Here is a 13,180-nt window from a genome sequence, read left to right on the forward strand (position 1 = left end):
TAAAATAGACCATCTCACTACGTCAGGCCAGTTCTAAATATCCATATGGCACAACATCTGGATTAAAATGTGCATATAAATACAATGTATTTGTTGTCTGGATGTGAATAATCCTGAATGCAAAGGCAGCAAGCTCTATACAGACTTTGTATGTTTTCTATTCTTGTGAAGCTTAAAGTGTATCAAAGGCATTGTTGTACAGGCAAAACTATCACATGATTTGAACATGTAGTCTCACAACAATGTACGTGCACTAATAAAACAACCATTAAACTGTCATGAATTGACTGACTTCTTCTCCCTCCCCAATATCTGGGTCTCGGTCTGACACTCCAAGAACAACTGCAAAGAAATGCAAAACTACAAAGTTGAAAAAATAAAATAAATTAAATAAATAATTGAGATGCAAAGCTGACAACTAAGGTAAGGAAAATGGCGCAGAGAGACAAAAAACACAGACATTTTTGTGACATTGAGACCTTTCAGAATTCATCAAACTGACTATGGGGGGGAAAAAAACATACAAAACAACACTGATACAGTGTATCCATAAAAAGAGCTGAAACAAGGGCAAATTAACCTGTAGAGTTTCTTGAAGACATTTCACAACTTATCCAAGTAGCTTTTTCATTTATAAATTACTGGTGTTGAGAATTTGGGGTTTAAATAGGAACATATGTGTTAAGTCCCCATCAGTCATTTAGAAACCCTACAAGTCCCGTTGTTCTTTGTTCTGTTTTATCGACTTTCTTTTTTCCATCTTTCTTTTCTTTTTTGATATACCATGACCTGGATAACTGGGGACCTTCACAGACTCACTGATACACTGCATGCTGTGACTTCCACCCGTTTAGCCCGGGGGCCTTGGATGCGCATCTGGGACATGTGACTTGTATTTACGCCATTGGTTGGAGCCAATCAGCGGGCAGCGTGACTCACGGGGGCTGGAGCTTTGGCAGCGGACTACTTCATCCCCTCTGATTCCGGCCTCTCAGCAGATTATTCCTCGCCTCCTGTGAAACTTTCTCTCCTTAAGGCTTTAGCTTGCTGACCATGGCCGGATCTTCTGTGAACGACAGCGCTGCGGAGCGCATCGGATACATCACCCGAGTCCAGAGCTTCAGCGCCTGTCACCGACTCCACAGGTACGACTCTCTCCACCCACTTGTTACATATTCACAACACAAGTGTGTTTATTTCTGAATGTCCGTTTGAATCACTGGTAATCGTGTACGCCGAATTAAACTAACAATCAGCTAACGCTGTGGGGTTGCAGTAGACAATGTGCTGCTGGCGTTTTCATAATAATGCCAGTGGAAGAAATCAAAACCGAGCGTATATTGCACAGAAGCTGGCGCTGCTCAGAGGAGCGACGATCGTCGGAGCAGGAAACGCAATTTATCCAATACTGAGCACAAAGGGAGCTGTGGAGATGTTACTGACAGCCACATGTGGTCCTGTTCTATATATTAGTTCAGTTAAACCTGTGGAGTTAGCCTCATTCTGGTGGGATTTGTAGTTTTTCTTTTGATTCGCTTATGCTGCCTTCACGTGCAGTGGCAGCAGTTGTAAAAATGAGCTCGCAGCCAGTTCAAATAAAGGTTACATAAAACTGAATTATTCATTACTCTACTTACTCATTTAGTTGACAGACTAGTCAAGTAGACTGCTAGTTTACTTTTAAACTTTTGAATAGCATCAGTTAATGCCACGCTAGTAGTCATTTGTTTGTCCGTACACACAGAACAATATGCACAAAACCTATAATAGCAGAGCATAAAGACGAAATAGCATTAATCCAAAAAAAATGCTCTTTATTTAATGTTCACTTTTTTATCCTAGTAGCACGAATTAGCACTTTGCTAGCTAATCTTACAACTAAAAGCAGCTGTTAACGGAAAGCAGCTTCACTGTTAATACATTAAGATTTATTTGTACATATTTTTTTTGTGTTGTTCTATTTTTTATGATAATGGTTGTGTCAAAAGAAACCTTCTGTAATAAACCACATGCCGCGATAATGGTGACAGGGCACAAAATTGTTACATAAGTTTCTTTGAACCAGTAATTACATTATTACATCAGCTATAGTGCTAATGTACTACAATTATTTAAATATTTCCTAATTGTAGTCAATTAATTAACTTAGCATTTGACCACATCTCATTTTCTTACATGGTTATTGCAGTTATACACTTAGATGTTGCAGTGTACAAGATGTACCTGAATGCAGCATGTGTCAGTAAACCCATGGCACATTTTCTTTGTTGACTTGTAAAAACCTTTGGCCAAAAACCACCTGGCATGAACAAAAACACAATCCCTGCTCCCTCTGATCTTTTTCAGCATTCACTTAAGCGATGAGGAGAATAAAAAAGTCTACGGAAAGTGCAACAACCCCAACGGTCACGGACACAACTACAAAGGTTTGTCATGCTCTTTCATATACCCCTATTATTTAACACTTTATTACCATAAATACTGTTACGCTAATTTTTTCCATGACCGATTGTTCATTTTGTGCTTGCCTTCTCTCCACAGTGGAGGTAACAGTGCGTGGAAAGGTGAGTATCTGACAGTCATTTCCATTAAGATCATAAATACAATAGAAACCTTTGTTATCGATAATTTGATTTGCTGTTTTAGTCTTGAAGACATAACAGGCAAATATGTAAACCTTGTATATATGCTTGCAGATTGATCGTCTAAATGGCATGGTCATGAACCTGACAGACTTGAAGCAGTGTATTGAGGTAAGATTATCTTAACCTCACTGTATTTTTTTTTTTTAATTGGATTTTAACTTAGCTTTCTACATTTAAATAAAACTGCAGTTACTACCACATGAATGCAAGAAAAGATTGCTGCTTTATTTTTACTCCAAGAAGTGATGAAAATTTTAATGTGCAAACCCTCCTCTAGATGGAGCTTATTTTGCATTGAGTTTGTTTAGTGAGGGTTAATTTGGAACGAATTCACTGTACCACATTCCATGCTACAATTGCTATATCTCTAGTTTGTTTTAACACAAAACAGTGTGCTGTTGCTTGGTTGGCATTTAACATCTATACAAACCTTCCCTCATTAAACAAGCATTGCCTTTGCTAAATCCTGACCATGCTGCGGGAATCACATAAACTCATGAGGAAGCAGAGCTTGATGAAAAGTTCAGTTTAATGTGACTTACAATGAAGGTAACAAAAAGCACCGCAGAGTGAAGCAGGGTAATCCAAAAAACAAAAAGAAGTCAAAACAGACAACAGAACAAGGGAACACATGAACTCACAATGACAAATGTAGGGAAAACACAAACTGACAAAGAGGGAGGCAGGAACAGGTGAGACCAGGCAAACAAAGACAGGGAGTACAATTAACTAAAAGACACATGGTAAGGGACAATTTCAAAATAAAATGGGAAGCAAGAACACCAAACATGATGACATAAAAAGTCCAAAACTCAATATCCTGAACTTAAAAGGAAGGATTCGAAAGTCAATATCTATATCTATATGTTGTTTTGAAATGGTTTTAAATCTTAATGTTGCAATCCACTTATGTTGATCACGGTTTGAAAAGGTTCTGTGCTTTGCACCTCCTTAGCTATGAACCTATTTTCAGCAACTCCTTTGTGATATGTATGGTTTCCTCATTCAACTTGACTGAAGTGGCACCCCTCCCCTTCCCCCCTTGCAGGAAGTCATCATGGTTCCCCTGGACCATAAAAACCTCGATAAGGACGTCCCTTACTTTGCCAGTGTTGTCAGGTGTGTACCCCTCCAAACTGCTTTTGCAGCACTGTCTACAGACTAAGCTCACAATTGTGTTTACTAAAACCCTCTTCTCTTTCTCCCCTACCCATTAGCACTACAGAGAACCTGGCTGTTTATATCTGGGACAACATGGTGAAGATGCTCCCTCCCAACCTGCTCTACGAGATTAAGATTCATGAGACAGATAAGAACATTGTTGTATATCGAGGAGAGTAGCCGTCTGAGCGTTGACGTAATGTTTGGTTTAGTAACCCTGAAAGTGCCATTAAGTCCAGTTTATTTAAGTGCACTGTTTGCTTGCAGATGACTGCAGGCTCCAGTTAGTTTGGATGGTAGTTTTAGTTTTGTATACCAAAGATTGTGTAGCAAATCCAAATGTTCAGTATTCTTTTAGGATTTCTATTCCTGTAAATGTACAAAAATGTATTTACACCAGTGATCTCCAACCTTATGGTATATGACCCCTTAAAATGAAGCAGTGGGAGTCAAGGAAAGAATGTGAAAATAAGTAAATTCAAAATGAAATTATGTAAATGTAGAGATGCTCTGGACAAATAGCGTCACTCATAATCAGAGTCATGGGTTTAGCCTCTGTGTCTATGTTTACACAAGAGAGGGGTGGAATGGACTTGAGGTTCACCAGTAATGGAGAGGAGACATACATGTTGAACAAGTAAATAATAAACCTGCAGACGTACATAGTCATAGAATGCAGAGTGCACATTTTTGTGAATCAACTAAAAAATTAATACAGTTTGTGTGTAATGGTAGCCCAGGCTGAATTGTTTTATTCATTTAAAGGATGAAATTTAAATTAATTTTTTTTTTTAAGTACATCTGTAAAGGGGTAGCAGCCCATATGTTGGGAAACCCCGGTTTCAGGCCTTCACTGGATGCCAGAGCTTTTGAAAACTTTGTATTCGATCACATATTCGATTGTTAGCACATCAGTTCCATATGGTATCTTTAAGCCATTTTAAGGTCAGTGTTAGCAGTACTGTGGTAAATGCTGAGATTGCAGTCAGTCAGACACTACATACCCCTGCATCTGCTGTGAGATAGAAAGTGTGAATCCTGTCAGAAATAAGGATACAGCCTTACACCCAGACCTCATTGTTTAGTCACCAGTGTCCCATGGCCACAGAAATACTGACACCTACTGGTTGTTCATCTCTCTAATTGTTAAATCAGACTTGTGAATTCATTTCTTACAATAAAGGCAAACTTTTTTGAAGCTGCGAATGATTTATTTATTCTGCTTTTGCAAGTTAGACTCCATGTCGGGGGTTTGACTTAACTGTCTATAACACAAGCTCATGCATTTAGTGCCTGTTGTGTATTGTTACGATCTTCAGATAGCTGTAGATACATTTTAATGCCAGGTGTGACCAAAGGTACTTGAAGCTGGCCACATATGACCAGATTGCCTGGGTTGCATTGGGGCCTAAGACTGAAATGAGTGCAAATATAAGAATCCTTTACACTGGTTGTTTGTTAATTACTTTAATTCTAATTACTTTTACTAAGTCCAAAAAAATAGCCCGTCACCGCTCATCGAAGTAGCATATCTTCTTTTATTGAGGGTAGTGCATGGCTCGGCAATACACTATCTATCAGAATTGTTTTTAATAATGGACAAAGCCACTCAGAAACTAATTATGAACAACCTTAACCATTTATAATGTAATCAGTTGTAACTTGTTTTATATTCTAATACCGTGTTCACACTGGTTTGCACTGGCAGGGAAAAAAAAAAAAAAAAGTCATAATCTGATATCTAATATCCATCTTTGACACATTTATCATCCCTGAACAGCAATAAGATAGTTTGAAGGCTACGGCGACCATATTTCTTGGTTTTCCCTTGCTTAGATTCACTGTAAAAAATAAAAATAATGTAAAAAAAATGGTTTCATATGGTTGTCATGGCAGTGTCCTATAAACTAATGTTGTAGTTTGTTTCTTAATGCTTCTATTTCTACATTCATTATTAAGTTTAATGGAATATTTTACTGTCACTGTGCACTCTAATATAATTTTCTGTGGTGTTTTACAGTATTTTGGTGTGGCCCCAAATACAACACATGGTTTGTATTTGATTATTTGGACCATTTACAGTCAGGTCCATAAATATTGGGACATTGACACAATTCTAATCTTTTTGGCTCTATACACCACCACAATGGATTTGAAATGAAACAAACAAGATGTGCTTTAACTGCAGACTTTCAGCTTGATGGTCCCTTAAAAAGTGGGAGGCACATATACAAACGGTTGTAATTCCTACACCATTCACCTGATTTGGATGTAAATACCCTCAAATCAAAGCTGAAAGTCTGCAGTTAAAGCACATCTTGTTTGTTTCATTTCAAATCCATTGTGGTGGTGTATAGAGCCAAAAAGATTAGAATTGTGTCGATGTCCCAATATTTATGGACCTGACTGTAGTTACCAAAATGTGCTGCTTTGAGCCATTGCAACCATTAGAGGGCGACATATCACTTCTGGGAAAGTGTTTGTTCTCCAGCTTATAGACAATCAGTCTGCCTACAGTCTATGCTCTAGCTACAACATAAATCCATAAATAAACAGATGTGTTCACGCTGAGTTGAGCTAATGAGGTCAGAACATTTGAGTCTAATGTAGCAACACTGGCAGTGTTTAATTCTTATTTTTCATCAGCATCTTCCACGTTTCCCAGCTGTTTCCACACAGACATATTCCATCCTGGACAAACAGAACCATGTGATTCATGGAGATAATTCTCATGTAAAGCTGCTGTAGCAGCAGGCAGCTACTCTGTCTTCCTGACACAGGATAACACGCAATCTGAATTATTATGCAGAGCTCTAGCACACTCGGCTGCTGTGGGATTTGGAAAACAGCAGTGACAAATCACTATTTCAAATACAGCTTATCATGACATTGCTGTATACGCGGGCAAAGGCCATTGCTCATTCTTAGAATACATGAATGGTTCTTTCGCTTTTTAGTATTTGTCACATTCCACTCAAATGTGTTGTCAACTCATGCGGGGGTTTGGCATTTTGGGAAATACATATTTAATTTCTTGCATAGACCTTTCCCAGTATCTACAGCCACCTTATTAACACAGTTTATTGTTTAATCTATACAAACTGAAAAGTAGCCTGCGATAGACTGGCAACCTTTCCAGGGTGTACCCCGCCTCTCGCCCAATGGCACCTGGGATAGGCTGCAGCCCCCCTGCGACTCTTCACAGGACACGCGGTTACAGAAGATGACGATGAAACTGAAAAGTAACAAGACAACATTGAAAACTATGCTTATGTTAGTGTGCTAACATGATCACAAAGACAGTGATGATGGCACGTGAGTTACCATGTTCACATACTTATTTAAGCGTGTTGGCCTGCTGGGGAAAACATTGTTAATATCTCTCAGGTTTGGCATTATACAATATGTTTTGGGACCAAATTTCAGTCTGTGTGCAAAGCTAAGCTAAACTAAGCTAACAGGTGCTGTATGTGGTCTCATATTCTTCAGGCAAGCATGAGACTGTCAATCTTCTCATCAAACTCTCTCACTTTCAAATATGTCAGCCTCCTTCTTCAACCACACAGTTTGAGACCTGCCTCCTTGCCTCGTAGACTGTGCTGTGATCACTTTACCACCTTTGTGACCACAACATGTGTGAAATGTCACGGGGATGCACAACCACGGTTGATAACGAGGGGGTCCCCCTTCTTTTTTTGTGTGCCAGAGTTGTAATCTTTATGTCAAGATTCAGCTGCCAACTCCAACCTTTAATTAATCAAATTCCATAAACATGTGTCATGCACAGGCAGACGACCTGCCACGAACAAGCTGGCACAAGACGATGAGAGCAGAGGTGCCGCCTCTTGACTCTGACTCCAGATCGGAATCAGCAATGTTTATTTCTTCACGTCTTCTTTGTTTTCCAGTAATGTGTATCTGATCCCGGATCTGTAAGAATGCCAACGGTGCAGAGGATCTTCGTAAAGCAGCAGGTAGATACGCAACAAATCAGCCTATAATTACACTGTGATAGAAGGCAGCTGGATTACTGCAATTAACAGGTAAAAGCCAGCAATTATCCTGCTGCTTTGAGGAAAAGTGTTTTTCACTGCACTGTGTGATCCTGAATCAAGTTTTGCTTTTATGTTCTGTCAGGAGCAAATTTGCACTTTAGTGTTGTGTGAATTTAGCTAATAGCAAAGCAGAAGGGTCAGGTTGCATACCCAAATATACCCAAGGGTACACTACTACAGCTTTTGCATAGTTTGCATGTTTTGTCAATTTTATGTTTTATTTTTTGAGGATTCAGAGTTTCTATTTTTACAATCACCTCACTACATCTCTAAAACCATAGGTGGCTTTTTGTGAGACACATGGCACTGTGCCAAGGTAAATTCCGAACAGAGATAAGCTCTTCAAGAACGCAATTGCTCTCAAACCTGAAAAGCTCTCACAGAAACAAGTGCTCTTCAGAAGGTTTTTGGAAAGAATGGTGTGATTGATATTAGCTCTTTCCTTTGGTCATTAGTTGTTGGGGAGCTACGGGTTGGTTTGGAAGAAGAAGCCTGGGAAACTGTCAGCACTTTTCCTTTTCACTTCTTAAGTACACCATTTTTCTCCCGCGGTACTGACGTGTATAATATTTAAAGAGAAGCTGAGTGTCTGGTTGTCGGAGAAGACAAAGCATGTCGCCGGCAATCTTTTGAAAGATGTCAGCAGAAAGTTATTTTTTCAAGTTATTTAAAACTGATTTAATGCTGCAGTAAATTATTTCAATTTTGTTATGGTAGACATGTTGCAAACTGCATGCCTGTCACTAAAAGTTTCTTAAACTCCAAAACGTTTGGTAAAACTAAACCTTTTATTGAATCCCTTGTTAAAAAACAACTAGTTTAAAGCTGCATATATTGCTCTCCTGACCACTTGGGGGCAGCACTCCACAATGAGTTATAACTGACACTGATTTTTTTCATATTACAGAGTTGCAATGTTGATATGCAACGTGTTTGCAAGAAACTGTCTGTTTACACATCCGGAAGACAAAAGACAGAAACAGCGAACTAACAACAATTTGCTAACTTTGTTTTCTCTGTTTTGGGAGGCAGGAGAAAGACTTCCCAGTGGCTGCTAAAAATAAGTTTGAAGAATTGAGCATTTGTGAGTTTAACAACCATAACAATGAATTAGGACAGGCTGAAAAACAGTGGCAGACTTGGATGATCACCTTCCTAGCCACGCAGCTGAGAATAGCGCTTCAGTTAGGGTTAGGGTTACTTTGTTTCATGCAGACGCAGAACGTACATGCCAGCCGGCCATTGGCTGTAATCTTTGTGGTGTGTTCGAGTGCAACTTTCTGGTACAGATACAAGCAACTTGAGGTGACATCACAGTTGGTCTGAGTTGCCAGTTATTCTTTGATGTCGGTTTGGTGTGTCTGTACCTTTAAGGGTTAAAATCATCTGATCACAGGCTCAGATTGATAAGAGTGGGGTCAGGTAACAAAAAAATACAACAAGCTGAAAGATGCTAAACAGTTAATTATGGTTCAGGTTTGTCATTATAAGCAACACTGTCTCTAAATTAATTGGTGAAATACTGATTAGTCTAGCTTTAATTAGAAAGTAAGACTACTAAAAAATAGTCATGGAAATACTCAGAGATTACCACATTTGTATTTAATCCCACTAATGTAAATTTAAATCCAAACAGAAATGTAAGTTATGACCCTCTGAGTACTGTATTTTTAGGTGGTTAATACACTGACTTTGACATACAGTACATTTTTCATGAGAACAGGGTCAAATTCTTGTGCTCTGCACACATGCTGACATCCGCTCAATTTGGCCGACTGTCATCTGATCCTGACAGACAATAATCCAAAATTTCCACTGCCAGCCTGATTAAAAAAAAACAACAACTTGTGACCTCCTGCTTTCATACCCGCAAGATGAAACAAGATAAATTACCTTCTGCTGTCGTTTTCCCCCTGCTGCAAAGTAAACATATCTTTTTGTGCATGAATTCCTTCTGCCTCCAGCTACAGGAGCAGATGAATGACACATTGACACATGCAGGCAGACAAGCAGACAAATGAAAAGCACTGTGGGAGGGGTGGAGAATTAATAGCAGCTCATTATTTGAAGAATCCATTCTGAGACCTGCTAATTCCACATGAATAATTTGATTTCAAAGGGTTTAAGGAAATACTGGTTTCACAATGTGCCCTTTGGATTGTTACACTGTGTTTTTTTGAACCCAATGCCCTGATGGAATTAAAGAGGAGCTCCAAGTTTATATATATTGCTGAAATTGTGGCTGGACAATCAACATCATTGTTTTAATGTGCCATAACAGACAGGTTCCTTCAAACATCTTTGAGCCAATATGATCATTTCAAATTAACATATGTCAAGACAGCTCCAACAAGTTTTTTTCCACAGAAACCTCTAAAGTGACATTTCCACAAATGTGCATATGCATGAGATGTGAGATATTTTGCCTTCAGAGAAGATTGTGATTGCCATGTCCACAAGAAGTATTCATATGAGTCCCCATACTTGTGGTGTTCAAGACAACCAAAGTGTTGTTTTTTTTTTTTCTTGTTTAGAAACCACAGATTTCAGTTGTGACATGTTTGCTGACTTCTTCCAAAAATGTGAGTCCATTAAAGTTCCCTTTGGATGGTATGTTAACATTGTCATGTACTGTAGATGGAGATTTTTTTTTTTGTTTGTTTGTTTTATTTTACCATAAAAGTTTCTGCCTGAGAACAATGTTGATGTACCCAGTAGCCTCATCCTTCATTTGTGCCTTTGCATTTCGTACATTACACTACCAACTCATTAGCTTGCTAAAGTGCGGGCCTCGATGGCTTCTAGATGCCCAGCTGCAGGCTTAACTCCTAGCAGCGGAGTTCTCACAATTTACAACTTTGTGTACACAATATAATTAGTTTAGTTTAGTTTAGTTTAGTTTATTCACCATACCACTGTTGAGACATTACAATAATCCAACAGGAATAAAAAAGACAGATGGGTAGAGTGAATGGGTCCCCCAAAGAAGCTAGAAAAGCTTATGGGTGGGGGCCCATGGTTCATGAAAAAGGTAGTGGTAGCTACAAGCAATGGTATCACACAAATTACCACCTGAAACCAGATGGTAATGAATAAATGCACGTAGAGCGCACTAAAACACATAACATAGATACTTAACATTACATACACATACAATCATACACATACATCCCAATAGTCCATGAGGAGGCAGTTTTATATTAGATATAGGTTTGTAGGAGATTATTTTTAAGTTGTCTTTTAAAGTTGGAGATAGAGGGCAACACCTTGAGGCCTTCATGAATCCTGTTCCAAATCTGCGGCCCCCTACAGACAACACTCATACTGGTGCGCACATGTCGGCGACATTTACCTGATATAAGTGTATTAGATCTCGTATGGTATGTGTGAAGGGGGCTGGAGATGGGAATAAGTCTACTCAGTCTAGGGTTGAGCCTGTTGACAATTTGAAACATAAGGCAGGCATTATGATACTCATTTAGCTCAGCCAATCTTAGTAGCTCAAAGCGATGAAATAGAGGATGGGTGGGAGAATTTGTCTGGGACCATGACAGGGCCCGTATGACTTTCTTTTGCAAGGATGCAAGTTTTTTAAGATAGCTGGTGAAGGTGTTGCACCATATCACATTACAATAGTTAAGGTGAGGTTCAAAGAGAGTTTTGTACAATGTGAGAAGGGCAGACAGAGGAAGGAAATGTCTGATCTTATAAAATAAGCCAACATACTTAGACAGTTTGTTTACAAGATGGTCAATGTGACATTTAAAGTTGAGAGAGTCGTCAATGTGGACCCCCAGGAACTTAGTGGCACACACTCTTTTTATTTCCTGTCCATCAATTTTAATCAGAACGTGATCAGTTTTTTTTTATTTGTTTGATTTGAATAAAATTACATTTGTTTTGCTGACATTTAGTGAGAGTTTATTACATTTGAACCAGGAGTCCACTTTGGTTAACTCTGAGTTTACAATACCTTGTAAGATAAGTGGGTTCCTGTGTGATGTGAACAAATTTGTGTCATCAGCAAAAATAATTTTATGAAATATTTTGGAGGAATTTACAAAGTCATTGATATATAGAATAAATAAGAGTGGGCCCAAAATTGAGCCCTGGGGGACCCCAAAAAGTATGGGCTTACAAGTAGATTTATGATCATTGACATGGACGTACTGTTCCCTTTCATATAAATAACTTCGGAACCATTCAAGTGTCAGACCTCTGATACCATAATGATGTAATTTATACAACAGAATATCAAAGTCGATGGTATCAAAGGCTTTTGACAGGTCCAAGAAAATACCAACACCATATTTTCCCTCTTCAATGCAGTCATTAATTTGTTCTATTAGGTCAAGTATTGCCATGCATGTTGTACTCTTTTTCCTAAAACCGTATTGAGAGGGAACAAGGATATCGATATCTAGTGTATCAAAATAGCCGCTGAGTCTATTGTAAACTACTTTCTCCATTACTTTAGAAAAAGTTGGTAGGATTGATATGGGCCGGTAATTGCTCATATCATTTCTGTCGCCAGATTTAAAAATTGGAATTATCTTGGCAATTTTTGTCATTTTAGGTACAATACCAGTAAGTAAAGAAAGGTTGATACAATAGACCAGTGGCTCTACAATGATGTTAGCAATGGCTTTCATGATGTTACTACATATTCCATCTACACCAGCGGTGTATGAGCTCCTCAACTCCGAGATGATCTTGAGGAGCTCAGTACCATCTGTTGGTTTCATAAAGAATGAATGAATGTAACTACCAGAAAGAAATTGCTTGAAGGTGACACCCTGGGGTTGACTTATCTTCTTAGACAGATTTACACCTATTGAGGCGAAATGATTATTAAAGCTCTGTGCAAGATCAGTTTTGGCATTGCCAAGATCAGGTAGAGCAGTGGGTTTATGTCTCCTGTTGAGGACTTCATTTAACACATTCCATGACCTCCTGCAGTCCCCCTGTGAAGCTTGTAAAAGTTCTGTGTAATGTCTTCTTTTGCCCTTTCTTATGATTTGTGTTAGTTTATTTTTATAAGAAGTATATTTCTCTTTATTTAAGCTAGATGAATTTTTCATATAGGATTTGTAAAGCCTACTTTTGTGTTTAATAGACTTTAAAATTCCCTTTGTAATCCAGGGGTTCTGGAGGGTAGTGCTGCATCTGACAGTTTTCTCAGGGATTGTGTCCTTAATGGAGTCTTGGATTATCTTAATCAGACTGTCATATGCAGCATCAGGAGTTGCACTATCATAGACAGGGTCCCACGACTTGGCCTGTAAATTAACAATTAGGTGCTGTAAGGTTCTCTCATTA

The 13,180-nt window shown here is 38.6% G+C and overlaps 1 protein-coding gene across 2 annotated transcripts; it reads left to right on the forward strand.

Annotated features, from left to right (window-relative positions):
* The first annotated feature begins 934 nt into the window (after positions 1-934).
* pts (6-pyruvoyltetrahydropterin synthase) lies at positions 935-5,184 on the forward strand. Of its 2 annotated transcripts, none has more exons than XM_084566956.1 (6): positions 935-1,145; positions 2,347-2,426; positions 2,542-2,564; positions 2,697-2,753; positions 3,694-3,764; positions 3,863-5,184. In XM_084566956.1, the coding sequence occupies exons 1-6, from the start codon at positions 1,054-1,056 to the stop codon at positions 3,984-3,986; spliced, it is 447 nt and encodes a 148-aa protein (XP_084423082.1). In that variant the 5' UTR covers positions 935-1,053; the 3' UTR covers positions 3,987-5,184. The 2 variants fall into 2 exon arrangements, with proteins under 2 accessions (XP_084423082.1, XP_084423083.1); XM_084566957.1 differs by having other exon boundaries at positions 3,871-5,184.
* Positions 5,185-13,180: the final 7,996 nt, after the last annotated feature.

The sequence above is a fragment of the Chelon labrosus genome, assembly GCF_963514085.1.
Source record: "Chelon labrosus genome assembly, chromosome: 19".
NCBI lineage: Eukaryota > Metazoa > Chordata > Actinopteri > Mugiliformes > Mugilidae > Chelon > Chelon labrosus.